This window comes from Gorilla gorilla, chromosome 12, assembly GCF_029281585.2.
Source record: "Gorilla gorilla gorilla isolate KB3781 chromosome 12, NHGRI_mGorGor1-v2.1_pri, whole genome shotgun sequence".
NCBI classification, from domain to species: domain Eukaryota; kingdom Metazoa; phylum Chordata; class Mammalia; order Primates; family Hominidae; genus Gorilla; species Gorilla gorilla.
In genome coordinates this window covers 34,072,702-34,096,395 of record NC_073236.2, presented here as the reverse complement: position 1 = coordinate 34,096,395, position 23,694 = coordinate 34,072,702, and the positions used below count along the sequence as shown (strand labels likewise).

Below are 23,694 nucleotides of genomic sequence, written 5' to 3'. Positions count from 1 at the left end.
AGGTGGCGGAGAAAGGGTAGGGTGCGCGCGCGCCGCGCGTGTGGCAGTCGCGGAAGGCGCGGGAGCTTGCGTGCTGCTGGGCCTGAGCTGTCTGTCTCCTTTCTGTCCGCGCGCCCTGCATCCCGGCCCCGGGCGCCCGCCGGAGGTCGCCGAGGAGCCACAGGGCTGACTGGTCTGCTGCCCGGGCCCAAGAGTGCATGGTGTAGCGGTCGCGGAGCCATCCCGGCGTCTGCTGCCATGACCGACTCTCCCCTCAGAGGAGACTCTTCCTCAGCGGTGGCTGCAGAGAGAGATGAGCGGCGGCTCCTGGCCGCGGGACCGTGAGACGGGTTCGTGGCCGGCCATTTAGGGGGACGCTGCGGACCACCGCCTGCGCCCCTCCGGACTGGTTCCTTGGGCCCCGGAAGCTCGCGGCGGGCCCTGCGGGAGGCGGCATGCTCCCGCGGAGGCTGCTGGCCGCCTGGCTGGCGGGGACGCGGGGCGGGGGCCTGCTGGCGCTTCTGGCCAATCAGTGCCGCTTCGTCACGGGCCTGCGCGTGCGGCGCGCGCAGCAGATCGCGCAGCTCTACGGCCGCCTCTACTCCGAGAGCTCACGCCGCGTCCTCCTGGGCCGCCTCTGGCGCCGGCTGCACGGCCGTCCTGGCCATGCCTCTGCCTTGATGGCGGCGTTCGCCGGCGTCTTCGTTTGGGACGAGGAGAGGATCCAGGAGGAGGAGTTGCAGAGGTGGGCGCTGCGGCGAGCTCTTTCTGGGCCGTGGGGTGGGGGGGGACTTGTGAACCCTGGGGCCTCCCCTGTGGTCGTTGGCCCTTGTTTACCCGGTGGTCTTTTAATTGGCAATACAGTCGATTGAACCTGCTTCAGCAAACCGCGTTGTTATTTGTCTCTGTGTGTCAATTTGCATTTGTCGGGTTATAAAATAGAACTGAAAGTGTGTAGGCTGGTGTGTAGGAGGGAGACTTTGAGTGGGGCGAGCAAGACAGTAAAGAAACAACACTGTAGAAATCAATTAGATAGCGAAGGCTTGGAGGCCCATGTTCACGTGATCTGTAATCTTTAACACAACCAGAAAGGTGCAAATTCAAAACAAATTTTAAATTTGGCCTAAGGGTGGTGGGCTGCTATTTGCAAAATGACTTCAATCCAGATGGGACTCAGGCCTGTGAGAAAAGCCAGGAGAGCCCTCTGTCATCGTGACTCGTGGCAAAATTGAGAGCCTGGAAGGGATTTTGTCCAGGTTACACAAACCAGCAGCCCAGACATTTGAACCTGTAAGAATTAGGTCAGATTTTTGCGACGTTAACTAGAACTTTGGGAATAGTGTCCCATTAGACTCTGAAGTCATGCTGTCGTCATCAAAACTGTGAAAAGCCCATTACCTTTGATTACGTTTGTTAATCTGTAGTTCTGAGACCGTAGTTTCCAGGTAATGTCATGGGGAAACTTTGCTTTGGTTTTTGGTTTACCTTGTGTCTGTATTTTCTTTGAAACAGATATTCTTAAACTGTGCCCTCCCTGCACAGAAAGTACTTTGCCGTGATTTCGGGAACCAGAGACAATCCCCTCCCTCCTCAGATTCCACACTCGCCTGTTTATTCTTGATATTTCCTCCACAGGGAAACAACCTGTTATTCCACATTTTTTGTTAGGTTAAAAATGGAAATACCCCAATAAAGTTTATACCATGGCCTGTGTGGGAGGTGTAACACCCAGATGCCAGGCAGCTATTTGTGCCACACTATGAATTGTGGGTAAATGCAAGTCTATCTTAAGAACTGGGAATACTTTTCCTAGCAGGAAAGATAACTTTTATAAATGCAACTTAAAATCATAACCACAAACAACCTTATTCACAAAAAAAGTTAAGCTATCAAAGCGTGATAGGTATTTTGCCTAGTTCCTATTAGTATTCTTTTGCTACTTGGCCATTGGTTATAATCACAGTCTCTTGGGTGTGGGAAATAAAAGAATAGGAAGAAAACTTCTAAGTTGAAAAATTATCATTAACTTTTAATTTTCATTTTTGATGATGAAATGTCCGTGTTCCACTTTTAAGTTGAAAAATTATCATTAACTTTGAATTTTCAGTTTTGATGATGAAATATCCTTGTTCCACAGTTAAGTTTGTGAGGAAAATCTCCAGTTGGAATTGTTGGGGTAAGAGGAGAAAGACCAGGAAAAGGGCTACTGGGTACAAAAGAGAGGAAAGGAGAGTTTGGGGGTGGGAGTTGAATAGTGTTGGGGCTTACGTAGTAGATGACACTCTTTGGCTTATTTTATGCATTTTTATGGATGATATTAATAGATCCTAGAGCCTCTGTTTAGCAGTGCTAAACAGAGTTAGTGGGGAGTTAGTGGGGAAAAAAGATAGGAAATGAACATAGTAAGCATTTGAGTTAGTCAGTATTTGCCATGGCGGAGAGATCAGACCAGTTCATGACTGAGCCTCTGGTCAGACTGTCCCTGAAACCTGGAGGCAATTGAAATACTCTTGGTTCTAATCCAACTCCTCAAGAGGGACTGCTCTGAGTTAACCAGCTTTGGAATTTCAGGAGTTCAGATGAACTCCAGAACACTTTCAAGCTGCACTTTGACCCTCCTTAGGGTTGTTATAGTAAAGGCCCTCATTTAACATTTCATTGTTTGGTTCATGCTTGAATTTGGTTTTTCATGTAATTAAAATTTGATCATGTTGTTCATCTTGAGGATTTTTTTCTTTTTAAAATATTTGTTAATGTGATAGGAAGGCAAATATGCTATTCAACAACTACATCTTGGTTGCACAGTGGTTCCTTAGGTCTTTGTTTTGATAGCTTGTCATGTTTATATTTTATTAAAATATTCTGGGTACAGATTAACTTATTTGCTTTGTGTTTAAGTATTCTGTTTGCTTGAAAGTAGGCACTGCTGAGGTTGTCATAGCTAGCTTAGAACATCTTGGATTTCGTTTGTTCTAGTGAGATGATTTTTGGGTAGCTTCCATAATGGAGCACAGTTGGAGTGTGTCTCAAGTGCATTTCTTTCATTGTTAATGGAAAAAGAGCATGATTGTCACATGGCCCCTAAATCACAGCCTTTGGCTCATCTGTGCTGATTCTGTACCAACTTGTCCTGGCACAAACTAATTCTAACACAGCTGTTTTGATTAAGCGGGTGGAATGTGCAGGGTGTCTTTTTGAATGTGTGCCTTAAGGTGGCATGTGTTTTCCTTATGTTATTTGAGTCCTATTCAGAATGACAAAGCATAACTTGTCTTCTCGTCTTTTGTGCTTAAGAACATCTTACCAAATAGCGTCTTATTAATCAAGCAACAGCAAGAAAATTTGAGAAGTGATTTTGACTGGCTGCTGTGGCCAGATGTAGAAATCAGATCTTTTAATACCTGCTCTAGTACCCAGTTGTCTTAAATTAAACAACGAAAATATCTTGGGATTGCTGTTTTTGGTGCTAGCTGGCATTCTGTGATTCCAGGGCAAATCTAATGGAAAAATACAGTAGTCATGTTTTTGATTGCTTTGGAGCAGTTAAAAAGAAAAGTTACAGGAACAAAGAGAGGAAGGATGTTAAGAAATGAAAGGCTAGGGGAAAATGTTCCTTTAACCTCCTCATAGTTTTTTGAAAGTTACAGTTCATTGCTCCAGAAATTTGAGTAAATAAGTGCCATTAAAGTTGCATAAAGAAAATTGGCCATTTTCTCTTTTCTGTCTTTCGGGGCATTCGGGATACGTTAAACTTCAGTGTGTTATTGACTAGATAAATGATCCGCATAAAGTCCTTTTGCCTTAAAGGAACTTTTTTTTTTTTTGGCCATTGTCACTTCAGGGTATCTTACTGGTAAACCCTTAAACCCCTTGTTAGATCTTCAGAGCTACATAAAATTAGACCTCAATTTTTTGAGGTTATCTTCATTATTTTACCATTAACTAGTTGCCCCAGAACTGCAGTGAGCTAATTGATGTCCTGTCCTGTCCTCCCCTTCCCTCCCGCCCCCTTGCGGAACAGAGTCTCACCCTGTCGCCCAGGCTGGAGTGCATTGGCATGATCTCAGCTCACTGCAACCTCCGCCTCCCAGGTTCAAGCGATTCTCCTGCCTCAGCCTCCACTGAGTAGCTAGATTACAGGTGCTTGCCACCACACCCGGCTAATTTTTTGTATCCTTAGTAGAGATGGGGTTTCACCATGTTGGACAGGCTGGTCTCCAGCTCTTGACCTCGTGATCCGCCTGCCTCGGCCTCCCAAAGAGTTGGGATTACAGGCGTGAGACATCACGCCCAGACTCTTTCTTTTTTTTCTTAAGACATAATCTCACTCTGTCGCCCAGGCTGGAGTGCGGTGGTGTGATCTCACCTCACCGCAGCCTCCGCCTCCCTGGTTCCAGCTATTCTCATGCCTCAGCCTTGCCAGTGGCTGGGTCTACAGCGGGGTTGCCACCACGCCTGTTTAATTTTTGTATTTTTAGTGGAGACGGGGATTCACCATGTTGGCCAGGCTGGTCTTGAACTCCTGACCTCAAACAGCCCTCATGCCTTGGCCTTCCAAAGTGCTGAGAGCCAGGCGCCTGGCCCTATGTCTTTTTTGGGGGGTATGGAGTCTTGTTCTGTTGCCTAGGCTGGAGTGCAGCGGCGTGATCTGGGCTCACTGAAGCATCCACCTCCTGGTTTCAAGCAGTTCTCCTGCCTCAGCCTCTCAAGTAGCTGGGACTACAGGCGTGCCCCACCACGCCCACCTAATTTTGTGTGTTTATTTTTAGAAGAGAAGGTTTCACCGTGTTGGCCAGGCTGATCTCCAACTCCTGATCTCAAGTGATCCGCCTGCCTTGGCCTCCCAAAGTGCTGGGATTACAGGCATAAGCCACTGCGCCTGACTCCTATGTCTTTTATTTCTAGGTGTGTCCTGTATCAGTAGAACCTGACTTTGACAATAACTTGGAATTTGAAGAGGAGGAGGATTATGTGAAGTGAGGCTGTTGTCTGACTGAAATTCCTAATTGTAGGGATGGTTCCATTTAAGTAATTTTGGAGCCTTACACCAAGCTCCATGCTGAGGGCAGGACCCCTAGATGAACCTAATGTTTCACTTACTTTGTTTTCATGGTTTGTTTGCTTTCAGTTTCTATAGCTTTCGGTCCAGCCTTTTTCAGATATTGAAATGATTTTTGTTTTGGAGAAAGAAAGGCGTGGTCTCTCTTTTCTTGATCCTTTTTCTAATCTGCTGATTTTACTATTTTGGGAATAATCTCTTTTGACCTTCTGTCCTCTCTTAAGTCTCTTAAGATGTGAAGGTTTAGCCACCCATCCCATCCAAACAAGATTTGGCACAGCAGCCTAAAGAGATGTATCATGAGAGGTTTTCCTTTTCTCCACATATATGATAGTGAATGACTTTGTGCTCCTGTATGTTAATTGGGTCTTGTCATGTTAGCATTTAGAAGTTCAGACCCTTCAGGGATTCCTAAACCTTGGGACAAAATAACTTGATCATTTACATTTTCGTGAAGCAGTCTTGCTCTATCATTAATATTGTGTCTCCACAAGACATTTCCGTCCCTTTTCATAATTTTAGTCAAAGCCACCTAGTAACCTTTAATTGTATAGGAGAGCTTGATTAAGCAGTGGGTCAGATGCTCTGAACCACCTTGATTCTTAGAAGGTCATGAAAAAATGTTGCCTATAGTTAATAATTTTCTTAAAACTTTATTAACTATGCAATTATTTTATGAGCCTCTGATGTTTTAGTACGACATTCCACCAGTGGAAACATGCTCCCCTTTATTATGTGGCAAGAATGATAATTTGGGCCAGGTGTTGTGGCATGTGCCTGTACTTGGGAGGCTGGAGGATCACTTGAGCCCAGGAATTTGAGGCTAGCTTGGGCAATGAAAAAAAAAAATTTTTTTAAAGAATGACACTCAACAGTTGTGCTTAGTTATTGTTGAAGGATGCTTTATAGTCCTCAAAAATGCTGTAATCGATGCCCTATGGTGCCTGATTGTTCTCTGAGCAAATCTAGCTATGGTTTTGCTTTTGCTTTCTCTTCTGCAACATCTAAATGCCTATCCTAAGGTTCCTTCTCTGTTTCTCTATGGTTTTGCAGCTGGTCAGGGTTCTTGGTTGTAACAAAGAAACTGGTCTTGGTTAATTTAAGCCAAAAAGGAATTAATCAAAAGGGTATTAGGTCACTCAGTATTGACAAGGCCAGGGTACAGGTTGACCAAGACCTGCAGCAGGAATAATCTACTTAGAGCAGTGTTGCTGGCATTCTTTCCCCCAGATTGGTTGTACTCCTGGACTCCCAGCTCCCTCAAGATCCTGTGCCTTTGTGTTATCTTCAAGATTCAAAGCCCCTTCTAGAACTCTCTAACCTCACTTAAATTAGGAGCTGTGCTTTAACTGCTTGTGGGCGGGAGGGGGGCTGCATTCACCTATTTGGGTTCTTTCCAAATAGAAAGGGATTTCAGGCAGTCAAAATGACAAATATTCCCCTATGTAAATATTTTCATCCAAGTCCAAAGCTTAAAATTCAGCAAATTCAATTTTAGAACTAACAGGACTTCAAGAAATAACGTCCTCACTTTAAAGGTAAAATAAAATAAGATCACACAGCTGGTCAGCTGTAGAGCCAGGACTAGAACACAAATCTTTAGACTTACCATTATTTTGAATTGCTCTAAACTTTTAATCTTGGATTGCCACTATAACTTTGAATTTTTGGCTTTTGCAGCAATATATATATATTTTCGAGACAATTTCACTCTCACCCAGGCTGGAGTGCAGTGGCACGATCTCAACTCACTGCAACCTCCACCTCCTGGGTTCAACAGATTCTTGTGCCTCAGCCTGCTGAGTAGCTGGGATTACAGGCGCAGGCCACCATGCCTGGCTAATTTTTTTTTGTAGTGCTGGGATTACAGGTGTGAGCCACTGCACCTGGCCAATTTTTTTTTTTTTTTAAAGAGTCTTACTCTGTTGCCAGGCTGGAGTGCAGTGGCATGATTTTGGCTCGCTACAGCCCCGACCTCCAGGGCTCAGGTGATTCTCCCACCTCAGCCTCCTCAGTAGCTGGGACTACAGCTGCATGCCACTACGCCCAGCTATTTGTTGTGTAATTTTTTTTTTTTTTGTAGAGGTGGAGTTTTGCATGTTGCCCAGGCTGGTCTTGAAGTCCTGGGCTCAAGTGATCTGCTCACCTTAGCCTCCCAAAATGCTGAGGATTATAGGCGTGAACCACTGCCCCAGGCCTTAATGCAATCTTTTAATAAAAATTTGGATTACTGAGGCCTATTTTCGTTTTATTATTTCTTGATTTACTAAATTTATTCATGTAATGTATGTAATGTTTACCAGGACATGTAATGTTTACCAGGACATGCTAGGAGCTGGAACTACAAATATGAAAAAGACTGATTCTGGGCTATTAAGGAATTTATAGTTTAGTAAGGAAAGCAGATATAAAGATAGATTAATTATAGTGTAATATGCCTGTGTAAAGGAATAAAAATCAGTGTGTATGGTTAACTCTGCCTAGCAGTTACCCTTGTGGTTTTTTGAAGCTTGAAGGGTGAAAAGGCATTTCAGACAGTGTAGCAGTAATTTGGGTCTTCTTCAGTCTTGAATTGCAATAGAGTGTATAAGACAGCCAGCCAGCAATTTTTGTTTCTTATCTGTAACCTTTCTTTAAAGGTTGCAGGGGGTAGGGTGAGGTGGGGGGCATGGAGAAGCTGGGTATGGTAGCACATGCCTGTTGTGCCAGCTACTTGGGAGGCTGAAGTGAAAGGATCTCTTAAGCCCAGGAATTTGAGGCCAGTTTCGGCGACATAGTGAGACTTTGTCTCAAAAAAGAAGAGGTTATGGGAAAAATACAAGCCAAGTTTTAAAAAATTATTATTATAAAAAGTTTCAGATATATAAAAAAGGTTTAAATAATAACACGAGTGTTGCAAGTACAGCTATGTTAAGAAATAAGATATTACAAGTATACTTAGGGTTCCTCTGTACCTTTTTCCAGTTGTATTCTTATTTTTTCCCAAGATGTCACCATTATCCCAATTTGTTGTATATAATTCCCTATGTTTTTATACATATGTATATACCCCTGAATGATACATAGTGATACATAGTACAATATATGGTGGTGTTTTTCATGTTTTAAAACTTTTTTCAGCCGGTGAGTCCCGCCTGGAATCCCAGCACTTTGGGAGGCCCAGGCTAGTGGATCACTTGAGGCCAGGAGTTCAACACCAGCCTGGGCAACATGGTGCAACCCCATCTCTACTAAAAATACAGAAAACAAATTAGCTGCATGTGGTGGTGCTTGTCTGTCGTCCCAGCTACTTGGGAAGCTGAAGTGGGAGAATCACCTGAGCTCGGGGAGTTAAGGCTGTAGTGAGCTGTGATTATGCCACTGCACTCTAGCCTGGGCTCAGAACAAACAAAAAAAACCACACAACTTTTCGCAGTCCTGAACAAAATACTAACAAACTGAACTCAGCAATATATGAAATGGATTATATGCCATGAAAAGTAGGATTTATTTAAGGAACGGCAAGGTCGGTTCTTCATACAAAAATCAATTTATTACACCATATTAATAGAAAAAAGGACAAAAACTACGTGATCATCTGAATAAACACAAAAAGTATTTGACAAATTCCAGCCTCCTTTTGTGATTAAAAAAGAAAACACTCAGCAGACTGGGAATAGAAGGAAATTTCTTGCAGCTGATAAAAGGCATCTACAAAAAACATAGCTAACAGTGTAGTTAATGGCAAAAGACTTAGTGCTTTTCTCCTAAGATCAGGAACAAGATGAAGATTCTGCTCTCACCATTTCTGTTCAACATTGTACTGGAGGTCATAACCAATGAAATTACGCAACATAAGGAAATGAAAGTCATTTAGATTGGAAAGGAAGAAATAAAACTATCTCTATTTGCAGCTGACATGATCTTATATTTAGAAAATAGTAAGGAATCTACAGAAAGCAATTAGAGCTGATAAATGAGTTCATCAAGTTTGCAGGATACAAGATCAATACACGGAAGTCATGTTTATGTACGCTAACAATGAACAATCTGAAAATAAAATTAACAATTTCATTTACAGTAGCGTAAAAGGAATAAATATATACGAATAAATTTAACAAGTGTACAACTAAAACTGTAACACTAAAAACAACAAAACATCATTGGAAGAAATTTAAAAAGACATAAGTGAAAGACATCCCGTGTTCATGGATTAGATTAGAACACTTAATATTGCTAAGATGGCAATACCACTTAAAGTGATCTACAAATTCAGTGTAGTCTTTATCAAAATCCTAGGCAGTTTTGCAGAAATTGGCAAGCCACTTCTGATAGTCATATGGAAATGAAAGGAACTCAGAATAGCCAAAACAGTCTTGAAAAAAGAGAACAAAGTTTGGAGGACTCACTGTTCCCAATTTCAAAACTTATTACAAAGCTACAGTAATGACATTGTGGTACTGGCATAAGGATAGACATCTAGATTGTTAGAATAAAATTGAGAGTCTAGAAATAAACCTTTACATTTTTGGTCAGTTTTCAACAAGGATGCCAGGATAGTTCACTGGGGAAGGAATAGGCTTTTCGACAAATGACACTGGGTCACCTGGAGAAGCAGATGCAAAAGAGTGAGTTTAGACTCCTACCTCATTATCATACACAAACATTAACTCAAAATGGGGTAAAGACCTAATGTAAGCTAAAATTATAAAACTCTTAGAAGAAAATATAGGCATAAGTTCTTATGACCTTGGATTAGGCAGTGGTTTCTTAGCTATAACACCAAAAACAAGCAAAGAAAAAATAAACATCAAAATTAAAAACTTTTATGCATGAAAGGATACTATCAAGACTAGTATAAGCACATGAAAAGGTTAGGGAAATACCAGTCAAGACACAATGAGATACCATTTCACACCCACTAAGTTGGCTGGAATAAAAAAGATGGACAGTAACAAGTGGGGCAATTGGAACCAAGGATGTGGAGCAGTTAGAATCCTCAAACATTGCTGATGTGAATATAAAATAGTGTAATTGTTTGGAAAACATTTTGGCAGTTGCTTAAAAAGTTAAGCATAATTACCATGATCCATCAAATCTGCTCCTAGGAATCTACCCAAGAGAATTGAAAACATGTCTATATGAAGATTTGTACACAAATGTCCATAGCAGTATTCTTTTTTTTTTGGGGGGGGGACAGTTTTGTCTTTTCGCCCAGGCTGGAGTGAAGTGGTGCAATCTTGGCTCACTGCAACCTCCACTTCCTGGGTTCAAGCAATTCTCCTGCCTCAGCCTCCCAAGTAGTTGGGATTCCAGGCTCCTGCCATCACACCTGGCTAATTTTTGTATTTTTAGTAGAAATGGGGTTTTGCCATGTTGGCCAGGCTGGGTCTCGAACTCAACCTCAGAGTGATCCACCCACCTTGGCCTCCCGAAGTGCTAGGATTATAGGCATGAGTCACTACGTCCGGCCAGCAGTATTATAATAGCAGTATTATAATAGCAGTAATATAATATAGTGCTATTATAATAGTATTATAATAGCAGTAATATAATATAGTGCTATTATAGCACTATAATAAAATAGTGGAAACAAATTTTATTTGATGAATGGATAAACAAAATGGGATCTATCCATACAATGGAATATTATTCAGCTATAAAAAGGAATAAAGTACAGCATGGTTGAACTTGAAAGTGTGCTAAGTGAAAGAAGCTCAACACAATAGCTACATATCATATGATTCCATTTACTTGAAATGTCCAGAATTGGCAACTCCATAGAGACAGAAAGTAGATTAGTAGCTGCCTAGAACTGGGAGGAGGCAGGAATGGGAAGTGACTAATGATAGATAGAGGTTTCTTTTGGGGGTGATAAAAATGTTCTGGAATTAGGGGTGATGGTTGCACAACCTTGTGAATATACTAACAAGTACAGAATTGTACACTGTAAAAGAATGAATCTTATGGTATGTGAATTTATCAATTTAAAAACAAAGGGGAAAATACATATATACTTATAATAAGACAACCCAATAAAAAACGGACAAAAGATATCAATTGACATTTTAAAACCATAAACCTTCATAGTTAACATTTGAGGGCTACTTACGTGCCAGATAACAAACACTTTATTTTATTTTAATTTTTATTTATTTTAGAGATGGAGTCTCACTCTGTTGCCCAGGCTGGAGTGCAATGGTGCGATCTTGGCTCACTGCACCCTCAGCCTCCTGAGTTCAAGTGATTCTTCTGCCTCAGCCTCCCGAGTAGCTGGGATTACAGGCGTCCACCACCATGCCCAGCTAATTTTTGTATTTTTAGTAGAGATGGAGTTTCACCATGTTTCCCAGGCCGGTCTCGAACTCCTGACCTCAGGTGATCCGCCCACCTCGGCCTCCCAAAGTCTGGGATTACAGGCGTGAGCCGTTGTGCTTGGCTTTATTTTATTTTATTTTATTTTATTTTATTTTGAGACGGAGTTTCGCTCTTGTTGCCCAGGCTAGAGTGCAATGGCACGATCTTGGCTCACTGCAACCTCCGCCTTCCGTGTTCAAGCGATTCTCTTGCCTCAGTCTCCCGAGTAGCTGGGATTACAGGTATGTGCCACCGTGCCCAGCTAATTTTGTATTTTTGGTAGAGACAGGGTTTCTCCACGTTGGTTAGGCTGGTCTCAAACTCCTGACCTCAGGTGATCGCCTGCCTCAGCCTCCCAAAGTATTGGGATTACAGGCGTGAGCCACTGCGCCTAGCCTATTTTATTTTTTAAGAGACAGTGTAGCTGGGCACGGTGGTTTACGCCTGTAATCCCAGAATTTTGGGAGGCCGAGGCGGGCAGATCATGAGGTCAGGAGATTGAGACGGTCCTGGGTAACACGGTGAAATCCTGTCTCTGCTAAAAATACAAAAAATCAGCTGGGCATGATAGCACGTGCCTGTAGTCCCAGCTACTGGGGAGGCTGAGGCAGGAGAAACACTTGAACCCGGGAGGCGGAAGTTGCAGTGAGCCCAGATCATGGCACTCTGTTCTAGCCTGGGTGACAGGGTGAGACTCTGTTGCAAAAAAACAAACAAAAAAAAGAGACAGAGTCTTACTGTATTGCCCAGACTGGAGTACAGTGGCAGAATTATAGCTCACTACAGCCTCCAACTCCTGGGCTCAAGTGATGTTCCCATCTCAGCCTATAGCTTGGAGTACAGGCATGTGCCACTATGCATGGCTAATTTTTTAAATTTTTTCTTAGAGGTAGGGTGTCACTGTGTTTCCCGGGTTAGTCTTGAACCTGGCCTCAAGGAGTCCTCCTGCCTTGGCCTCCCAAAGTGCTGGGACTACAGGAGTGAGCCTCTGTGCCTGGCCATAGATATTAAGCACTTGACGCTTACTTATTTTCGTTGGTTTTTTTTTTTTTTTTTTTGAGACAGAGTCTCACTCTGTCGCCCAGGCTAGAGTGCAGTGGCGTGATCTCGGCTCACTGCAACCTCTGCCTCCCAGGTTCAAGTCATTCTCCTGCCTCAGCCTCCTGAGTAGCTGGGATTACAGTTGCGCGCCACCATGCCCGGCTATTTTTTGTGTTTGTAGTAGAGACGGGGTTTCACCATGTTGGTCAGGCTGGTTTTGAGCTCCTGATCTCGTGATCCACCCTCCTCTGCCTCCCAAAGTGTTGAGATTACGGTCGTGAGCCACCACGCCCTGCAGCACTTGACACTTTGTAATCTTTATAGCCAACCTCGAGATAGATACTATTATTATTTCCATTTTATAGATTTAGAAATAGGAACTGGTTAAATAATAATCTAGTTAGTGAGTGTTGGACTAAGATTCAAACTCAGGAACTCAGTTTTTATTCACTATACTGTGTCCTGTTTATATACTACATACTGTGGTTTACTGTATAACCTTCTTGCACAGACCTTTGTGTGACACTTCATTTCACAGGGCTGACTAACCACCTCACCACGGCTCTTTTTCCCCTTTACAGATCTATTAATGAGATGAAGCGGTTGGAAGAAATGTCAAATATGTTTCAGAGCTCTGGAGTCCAGCACCACCCTCCAGAACCAAAAGCCCAAACAGAAGGGAATGAAGATTCAGAGGGCAAAGAGCAACCTTGGGAAATGGTGATGGATAAGAAACACTTTAAGCTGTGGCGGCGCCCAATTACAGGCACCCACCTTTACCAGTACCGAGGTGAGCCCAGTGTGGCTATCTTTTGGGTTCCATAGTTGCACAGGTGCATGGGATTTCCGTTCTTCATACTTCTCTAAACTGTTCTGGTTGTTTCTCAGAAAATTTGCCATAGTTTTTTGTTTATTGTTTTTCTTCTCCCAGATGACAAATGTCTCAGTGTTGTCTTTGCTTACATCCTCTTTGTCTTTCTTTGTTGCTCCACTAAGACTTCTAGTTTCTGAACCGGCCTTTAAGATCTCTTAGTACTTTAGATATTAAACGCCGCTAGGTGAAAGAAACAAAGTGAGTGACTGGAGTATGGCCAGCATCCCTTATTCTTTCTTTTCATTCTAGTTTTTGGAACCTACACAGATGTGACACCTCGGCAGTTCTTCAATGTTCAGGTGAGTTAATTTTTCTCTCCAGATTTGGAGCCTCCTAGCATATCAATTGCTACTGTCTACATGAATCATTTATCTGACTCAGGTGACATTGGCTTAAGTACATCCATCTATCTACCTGTTATCCACATTGCATAGCATTTAGGTAAACATTTGACTTAGAATTTCTTTATCTGTCCCGTGGGGATGAGATCAGTTTTACCCTCCCACAGGACTGTTGGGAATATCAGATAGAGGAATGGATATGAATACTTTAATGTATTTTATGAGGCTTTATTGTTTTTTTGCCCAAACAACTTGAGTAAGTTACATACATCATAGTCCTTTACTCCTAAATTCTTCCAGTATGTATTTCCTAAAACTAGCCATATGCCGTATTTCTTAACTAATCATGATACCATTATTGAAATTAGTAAATTTAACACTGATGCAACACTTTCATGTAGTCCTCTGTTTGTATTTATCAGTTTTATCAGTTGACTCAATGTCCTTTATAGCATTTTCCACTTCAGTACAGATAGGATTATATTTAGTTGTCACATCTCTTTAACGTCAAATCAAGAACATTTCCATCGTGGAGGGTTTTTTTTTTTTTCTTTCCTCTCCCTGAGACAGGGTCCTGCTGTGTTACCCAGGCTGGAGTACAGTGGTGTGATCATGTCTTGCTGCAGCCTTTGTTTCCTGGACTCAAGTGATCCTCCCACCTCAGCTTCCAGGCCTACAGGCATGCGCCACCACACTTGGCTAATTAAAATTTTTTTTTCTTAGAGACAGGGTCTCCCTATGTCTCCTAGGCTGGTCTTGAACTCCCTGGGCTCTAGTGATCCTCCTGCCTTTGCCTCCCAAAGTGCCGGGATTACAGGTGTGAATCACTGTGTTGGCCCAATGTTTATTTCATAAAGATGAAGAGTATCTGTTCAAAGACTGCTTTCCTCCTTGTAGGGGTTTAAAAATGGTTTAAAAAATGAAACAGGGAGGTGGGATCGCCCAGAGTTCTAGAACAAAATTTTTTTCTTTCTGGATTTTTCATTTGTTTTGCTGACTTCCGATAACTACTTCATTGGTTATAACACTCACTCTAACGTGCAAGTGCACTTTCCCTGAGGTACTGGATCTTGTTAATTTGTAGTGAATTTTTGTTGGTTTTATGTATATGATATATCTGTCTTAACTTGAAAATCTTCAGTTACTAGTGATGCCAGAAATTTAAAAAAATATGCTGCTTGCATTTTTGTGTGTGAGGTGTCTACTTAATACTTTTGGACTTCTTGTTGTTTAAAACTTTTTAGAATTGTCTTACCCTTACACATTCATATCACTATATATTATTTTTCCCCAGATGTGTCTATTAAAATATTTTGTTACACTTTTCCTTGGTTTGTCTAATGAAGATTCACATTCAGTGTAATGACGTTAGCCTGTATAAGGTGATTTTGAAAGAATCATCTGTAGTAAACACAGCCATGTCTCTCACACTCTGGCACTGTCTGTTAGGTCAGATTACTCTCTCCTTGTAATAAGATTCTTGGATCAGAGACCAAAGCATCTGGAAAGCTTTCTGCATTTTTGTTTTGGGTCTTCTTGGGTATTCATGGTCTTTTCTCTTTCTGCAGCTGGACACAGAGTATAGAAAAAAATGGGATGCCCTGGTGATCAAGCTGGAGGTGATTGAGAGGGACGTGGTTAGTGGTTCCGAGGTTCTTCACTGGGTAACCCATTTTCCTGTGAGTATTTTTACTTCTGATTTTATTTCTGTCCAGGTTTGTGTGATGCAGAACACTAATTCTGCCCCTCCATTTCTTTAGTATCCAATGTACTCACGGGATTATGTTTATGTTCGGCGGTATAGTGTGGATCAGGAAAACAACATGATGGTGTTGGTGTCGCGGTATGTATGGCTGCCTGTGGCTGTTGCCGAGTTCCTTTAGCTGTGGCCTTCATTCCTACATACCTGAGTTTGTATATTCTTAGTGTCCTATGAGTCTCCCACCGGCTTCCCTGCAGCCAGTGCCCCTTCCATCCAGCTAGAAGATGAGGGACTCTGACTGTCTAGAAAGAATGGAGAGATACAAGCTTTTAGTTAAACTAAAAGTGTTTTTGGGTTCTTTAATGTTGGTAATCAAAAGAAGTGCTGTTGTTTTTGACCCACAGCCTAGTGAGCCGTAAATTACCAAAGGAACTCACTTCATTTTTAATTAATTCATTTGTTTGTTGTAGACGCAGGGTTTCACAGTGTGGTCCAGGCTGGTCTTGGACTCCTGGCTTCAAGTGATCTTCCTGCCTTGGCTTCCCAGTGTTGGGATTACAGGCATGAGCCACCACGTCTGGCCTTCACTTCATTTTTAGAACTTAGTTTGTATTTATTCATCTTAGTGACTCCTTTGTTTTGTTTATTTAAAAATATCAGAGCCAGCTTTTTAGGCCTTCCCCTTAACTTAGCTCTCCTGTTGTTTTATATATAGACAGTACTAAGAGTTTGCTTCTCCTTTCCTCCTTACCAGTGCTGTGGAGCATCCGAGTGTGCCAGAGTCTCCAGAATTCGTCAGGGTCAGATCATATGAATCCCAAATGGTTATCCGTCCCCACAAGTCATTTGATGAGGTGAGTTTTACCTCATCCAAGAAATAATATGTCATGGCTGTGGAATTTTCTCAAGGGATGTCTTACCTGAACTAGGGAGGAGGGGGTGTGGCGCAGGAACAGTTCTCGCTCGGGGGAGTCTGATGCTACTGGTCTGGGAACCATTTTTTGGGAACTCCTGTGTAGGTGATATACCTGGAAGATCCCCAAGGACAAAGTAGTGGCAATCTATTGGTTCCCTCTTATCTGAGAGATAGTTAAAAGAATCATAGCCACTGACGCATTAGCCTGTATCAGTAGCATTCTTCAGGAACTGGAGCGAGTACCTTCTGTCAGCATTTTACTACAGTGGGCAGAGCACTGGATGGAAACTTTTCTGGATTTCTGCTTCCTTGCCAGAGTAATGGGAAGATTGGACTCATGCTGTCTGCCTTCTTTAAAATTCTGTGACCTTTCTTTGAAAAGAATATTTATTTCAGCCTATTGAGGTGTTTTGTGTTTATTTTTGATCTTTTTAAGCTAAATCTCCACTGAGAGTATAGATATTGATGCTAGTGGCTGCTGGTTTTAGTTCCACTTCACCTTATAATGGCTTTGTTTCTCCCTATTGCTTGTGTTCGATTTAGGGCTATATGGACAGTGTTCTTTAGTGTAGTTTTCTTATTCTCATCAAGTTGTTTTATTTATACCACCTCAAGGACTTTAGTTGGTCCTTGTAAAAAAAACAAAAAAAAAAAAGTACACTGGATAGAGAGGAAAGCAGGCAGGGCACTAGGGTTAGAAGACATGATTCAAGCAAAGACAAAGATAGGAATGAGCCAGGTATGCACTGAGAGACTCACATGCTTAGAAAGGAAAGTAGAGGTTAGGGAGAAGTGATAAATTGCATTGACTGTGTACAGAGGGTACTCGAAAACCATGTAGCTGAGTTTGGATTTGCCAAATGGGAATTAGATCTTTGAGCCAAGGTAGGGGGTTTTTATCATGGAAAATTTGAAATAGATACAAAAGATACAGAAGTAGAAGAGTATAATGAACCCCATATATCCATCCCCAGCTCCAGTTATCAACTTACGGCCAAAATTGTTTTATCTATACCCTTTCCCATTTCCTTTCTCACTCCCCTGATTATTTTGAAGCAAATTCTGGCTTTACTGTAGGAGAACCCAATTCTTCTATTATATATTTCAGTATTTATCTCAAATAAGGATTTTGAGTTTTTTTGGAAACAGGGTCTCCCACTGTTACCCAGGCTAGTGTGCAGTGGTACAATCACAACTCACTGCAGCCTTGACTTCCTGGGCTTAGGTGATCCTCCTGCCTCAGCCTCCTGAGGAGCTGGGATTATAGGCGTGTGTCAACATGTCCGGCTAATTTTTTGTATTTTTTGTAGAGATGGGGTCTCACCATGCTGCGCAGGCTGGTCTCAAACTCCTGGACTCAAGCAATCCTCCCACCTCAGCCTCCCAAAATGCTGGGATTAGAGGCGTGAGCCACTGTGCCCAGCCCAAGTAAGAAATCTGTAAAACAGCTCTGGGCCGGGCAGCATGGAGAGACCCGGTCTCTACAAAAAATAAAAATTAGCCAGGCATGGTGATATGTGCCTGTAGTCCCAGCTGCTTGGGAAGCTGAGGTTGGGAGAATCACTTGAGTCCAGGAGGTCAAGGCTGCATTAAGCCGTGTTTGTGCCACTGCATGCCAGCCTGGGCAACAGTTTGAGACCCTTCTCAAAAAAAAATAAAAAATAAAAAAGCCAGGCGCAGTGGCTCACGCCTGTAATCCCAGCACTTTGGGAGGCCGAGGCATGTAGATAACTTGAGGTCAGGATTTTGAGACCAGCCTGGCCAACATGGTGAAACCCTGTCTCTACTAAAAGTACAAAAATTATCCAGGCATTGTGGCACGTGTCTGTAATCCCAGCCACTTGGGAGGCTGAGGCAGGAGAGAATGGCTTGAACCTGGGAGGCAGAGGTTGCAGTGAGCCAAGATCGTGCCGCTGCACCCCAGCGTGGGCGACACAGTGAGACTTGTCTCAAAAAAAAGAAAAAAAGACACAGACTTAAATGTACTTAGTTTTTAAATATATTATCCTTATTGATGCTCAAATTGATCCCAGTTTTGGTCATTGGGAGTCTTCTTGTTGGCTCAAGCCCCTTTGACATGACCCCAGAAGCTGTCTTGCTTTCTGGTGTTACAAGATGTTGTAGGTTCATCTTGTATATTTTTAGTTTTACACCTGGAAATTAACATTTCTTTAGGGAGTCCTGGTTCCTTTTAGTGGAAAATGGCATTTAAATACCACAATTTGGCTGCTAAGAATATTCATAGCTGTTGGGTCGCTTATTGTTTGTAGGCCTTTTCAGAAGACAGAACCAAGTAATACATTTTACTGGTATGTTTATTTTTAAGATAAATCCTAAGTATATACCAATACTTTTAATTCAAATTCAGGACTATGGAGTTTTTATTTCTATCTTCTATCTTTTGTCTTTCCCTGTACTGTAGAACTCAATTCCCAGGAACCCTAACACAACTAACTACTAATTTGTTGAAATACACAGCCTCAGAATAACAATACAGTAAGATCACCAATAATACGAAGAATAAAATTTTGTGGTCTTTTTGTCTTCAGGATGTGCATACTGTGTACAAAATATTGATTTTTTTTTTTGAGACGGAGTCTCGTTCTGTTGTGCAGGCTGGAGTGCAGTGGTGCGATCTTGGCTCACTTGCAACCTCTACCTGCCAGGTTCAAGCAGTTCTCCTGCTTCAGCCTCCCAAGTAGCTGGGATTACGATGTGCACCACCACGCCTGGCTAATTTTTGTATTTTTATTAGAGACAGGGCTTCACCATGTTGGCCAGGCTGGTCTCGAACTCCTGACTTCAAGTGATCCGCCCGCCTTGGCCTTTCTGAGTGCTGGGATTACAGGCATGAGCCACCGTGCCCAGCCCCCAGCTAAGATTTATGACAGTGTCAGAGTAAAGATATGCAGCTGGATCATAAGAGAAAAAGGCACAGGAGGAGCCTGGAGGAGTCCATGTGAAGCTTCCTTCCCCAGCAATGAAATGTAGCAATGTGTGTGCAATGTTTCTGTTTAGGAAGGCCATTAGAAATTTAACACTCTGGCTGAGCGCAGTAGCTCATGCCTGTAATCCCAGCACTTTGGGAGGCTGAGGCAGGAGGATCTCTTTAGCCAAGGAGTTTGAGATCAGCCTGGGCAACACAGGGAAGACCCAGTCTCTACAAAAAATAAAAAATTAGCTGTGGTGATAGTGCATGCCTGTAGTCCCTGCTACACAGGAGGTTGAGGTGGGATGACTGCTTGAGCCCAGGAGGTGGAGGCTGTACTGAGCCGAGATTGCATCACTGCACTCCAGACTGTGCAATAGAGTGAGACCTTGTCTCAAAAAAAAAGAAAAAAAAAACACCCAAAGTGTTTTTTTTGCTTTTGTTTCTGTTTTGTTTTGTTTTGTTTTTCTGAGATGAGTTTCGCTCTTGTTGCCCAGGCTGGAGTGCGATGGCATGATCTTGGCTCACTGCAACCTCCGCCTCCCGGGTTCAAGCAGTTCTCCTGCCTCAGCCTCCCGAGTAGCTGGGATTACTGGTGTGTGCCACCACACCCGGCTAGTTTTTTTTTTTTCTTTGTATTTTTAGTAGAGACAGGGTTTTGCCATGTTGGCCAGGGTGGTCTCAAACTCCTGACCTCAGGTGATCCATCTGCCTCAGCCTCCCAAAGTGCTGGGATTACAGACGTGAGCCACCACACCCGGCCCAAAGTGTTTTTTAAAGACGGAGTCTTGGCTGGGTGCAGTGGCACACGCTTGTAATCCCAGCATTTTGGGAGGCCAAGGTGGGTGGATCACTTGAGGTCGGGAGTTCGAGACCAGCCTGACCAAGATGGAGAAGCCCCGTTTCTACTGAAAATAGAAAATTAGCTGGGCATGGTGACGCATGCCTGTAATCTCAGCTACTGGGGAGGCTGAGGCAGGAGAATCACTTGAACTCAGGAGGTGGAGGTTGTGGTGAGCCGAGATTGTGCCATTGCCCTCCAGCCTGGGCAACAAGAACGAAACTCTGTCTCAAAAAAAAAAAAAAAAAAAAAAAAAAGTCTTGGTCTGTCACCCAGGCCGGAGTACAGTGGCTCAATCTGTGCTCACTGCAACCTCCGCCTCCCGGTTCAAACGATTCTCCTGCCTCAGACTCCCAAGTAACTGGGATTACAGGCGTGTACCACCACGCCCAGCTAATTTTTTAACTTTCAGTAGAGATGGGATTTCACCATGTTGGCCAGGCTGGTCTCGAACTCCGGTCCTCAAGTAATCTGCCTGCCTTGGGCTCCCAAAGTGCTGGGATTATAAGGCATGAGCCACCACACCCAGCCAACACCCAATTTTATTTATTTATTTATTTTATTTTTGAGACGGAGTCTCGCTCTGTTTCCCAGGCTGGAATGCAGTGGCTAGATCTTGGCTCACTGCAACCTCTGCCTCCTGGGTTCAAGCAATTCTTGTGCCTCAGCCTCCCGAGTAGCTGGGACTACAGGTGTGTGCCAGTATGGCCGGTTAATTTTTGTATTTTTGGTAGAGATGGGGTTTCACCATGTTGGCTAGGCTTGTCTTGAACTCCTGACCTCAGGTGATCCGCCTGCCTCGGCCTCCCAAAGTGCTGGGATTGTAGGCATGAGCCACCATGCCTGGCCTAACACCCAAAATTTTTATTGGGAGCTGGTCACTTAGTACCGTCTGCTTAGCACATACCAGAATTCCAAACCCTGCAAAGCAAAGCCTGTGTTCAGCATAAACCACGTTGTTTGCATAGTCTATGCACAGGGAGCCACCCATATCAGCTAACTGTTGACTGGGAGCCAAGTTGGCCAAGGGTCAACATTGCAAGGAGACCTTTCTATGGATAGTAGTCTCTCAGGCCTTCAGTGTTAACTCTTTACTGCACAGGGTGAAAAAAGAAATGACACTCCCTGCTCCAGAATCAGATCATAGTTATTCTATGGTACTGGATATGGAGGTTGTGGTTGGTGATTCAGGGATCTTCATTTTTGCTGTTTTTCTTTTCCAGAATGGCTTTGACTACTTACTGACATACAGTGACAATCCCCAAACGGTGTTTCCTCGCTACTGTGTTAGTTGGATGGTTTCCAGTGGTAAGTAAGGGCAAGTATACAGGGCCTGGAACCTGGGTTGAGCATTTTGTTTTTCTCTATTTCCTAATGGGGAAATAAAACATCTCTTCTGGTTCTTCTTTTTTTTTTTTTTTTTTTTCTGAGACAGAGTTTTCACAACCCATGCTTTGGGAACACATTCTGGGAGGCAGCTCTTATTCACAGGCTATCAGTCAGGTTGTGATCTTTATAAGGAAGAACTAGTTCCCTACCATCAAAGAAATAGGGTCTTCTCATTTTGAGCCTACTGTTGGTTTGTATGTCAGCTTAACCTGATTCTCGTCTCCTGACAGGCATGCCAGATTTCCTGGAGAAGCTGCACATGGCCACTCTGAAAGCCAAGAATATGGAGATTAAAGTAAAGGACTACATCTCAGCTAAGCCTCTGGAAATGAGTAGTGAAGCCAAGGCCACCAGCCAGTCCTCTGAGCGAAAGAACGAGGGCAGCTGTGGCCCTGCTCGGATTGAGTATGCTTGACAGGCTTTGGGATAAGAAGGGACAGGTGCTTCTAGCCCTGTCTCAGTCCTTTATCACTCTGCTATAGAAGGGGGACATGCCACATGTATTAGAAGGCATCTGCTGTAACTTCCAGTGCAAGATAATTCAATAACTGATGTCCCATTTCATTCAGAGCCCTTATTGCTCTTATCAAAACAGAAGAAGGCTACATTTGTGGGAGTGTTGTCATATTCTCAGGCCAACTATTTTGAAATTCGGTATCTCACTGAGCTAATCTGGAACAAACCTCTCACCTCAGGCCCGAAGGGGATGACCTCCATTTGCTTCTCTGAGTAGTTTCCTCTGCTGACATTCCAAATCCCACCATCGATTGTGCAGCGCTTTGGATTTCCTTCAGTTCTCCAGGTCCACCTGGAAAGTATAGTTGGCCGGTTGAGTCTCTCAAATGAGGGGCTACTGGGAGTGCTCTTGGTAACAATCATGATGTGAATGGGTGTGAACGATACTTGGCTATGTTAAGTGCCTTGTCCGCACCTTGCTTTTATCTCTAGGGACATGAAGTTACTATTAATTTTTTTTTTTTTTTTAAGTAGAGATGGAGTTTCACTCTGTTTCCCAGGCTGGTCTTGAACTGGGCCATGCCTGGCCAGGGACATGAATTTGTACAAAGAAATTTCCCTCCCTGCCTGCACAATATCACCCATTGATTCACCTTATCCAAAGCAAGTTTCCTGTGAATCGGCCAGTTCTTCTATATTCATTGGATCATTGCCTCCTTCCTAACCTTCCCCATTTACCAAGAACACTGGGAGACTAATCCTTTTAGATAGTAGCTTTTTGATGCTCAAAACATCACATTTAAATTTAGTTTAAAAATTTTTTAACTTTTATGTCAAATAGGAGTTGAGGAATTGAGCAGGATTCTACCCTAGTCCGATTGTATAGAAAACACCATTTTGATTCAGGTATTATTTTTCATATTTCAGGTTTGACTTGTTCTTTTCAGAAGGCTAAAGGCAGAGGAATGGGGGCTGGGCCACTCCCTTGGAGCTCTCAGATCTACAGACAAGCTGTGTGAATGCATAGATGTAATCTTGCCTCAAATACTAATACAGTGGAGATTTGGTTTATGTTACCATTATGTTCCTCTAAAAAGTTTTTCTTCCTCTCTTCAGAGCCAAAATAAAAGTGAACTACACTGTTCAGATAAGGTCACAATCTGATGCTGTCAGTTTGACCTAGCTGGTTTTGCTTATGGTCATGCTGCAGTTTGTTAGAGTAATAGGGATCAAGTTTTAAATCCTCCTCCTTCCCTTTTTTCTGGAGTCTTGAGGGCCAGAGTTTTTGTTTTTGTTTTTGTTTTTGTTTTCCTGCTTGCTACTGTTATGTGGTGTTGAAAAGTGGTTTAAACCTGAGACTAACTTAAACACTTCCTTGACCTTCTTGTTGCCTGTTCATTTTTGTGCCAAGGAAGTAGCTGCCCCAGTGTATGTCTTGCCTTCTCCGCGTCATTGTTGGAAGAGGAGAGATGCATTGAGCAGTCCCAGCTGCTTTTCATTTATTACTTCTCTCTTCTTTCCAGGACTTGACAGAAGTCAGGGAAGAGTCCCTGGGTTATGTCCAAACTTAGCACCTGCAATTGTTGGGATGTGGATGGATGTGTGCATAAGACAGAGAGAGAATATGTGTGTGTGTGTGTGTGTCTGCGAGCGCACACACATGCACAAGTGCGAAGGAGTTGGGTTGCTCCATGTTCTGACTTAGGGCAATTTGATTCTGCACTTGGGGTCTGTCTGTACAGTTACTCATGTCATTGTAATGATTTCACTCCTAACTGTGACATTTTTATCAAATGTGTGAATAAATACATAAAGATTGGTACAAAAAAAA

At 42.9% G+C, this 23,694-nt stretch overlaps 1 protein-coding gene across 1 annotated transcript; it reads left to right on the top strand.

The window, feature by feature from the left end:
- On the top strand, positions 1–23,694 carry STARD7 (StAR related lipid transfer domain containing 7). Its single transcript, XM_019020796.4, has 8 exons — positions 1–724; positions 12,997–13,205; positions 13,539–13,588; positions 15,199–15,309; positions 15,391–15,473; positions 16,087–16,186; positions 21,242–21,326; positions 21,638–23,694. Exons 1-8 carry the CDS (start codon positions 435–437, stop codon positions 21,820–21,822), a joined length of 1,113 nt encoding a protein of 370 aa, XP_018876341.1. The 5' UTR covers positions 1–434; the 3' UTR covers positions 21,823–23,694.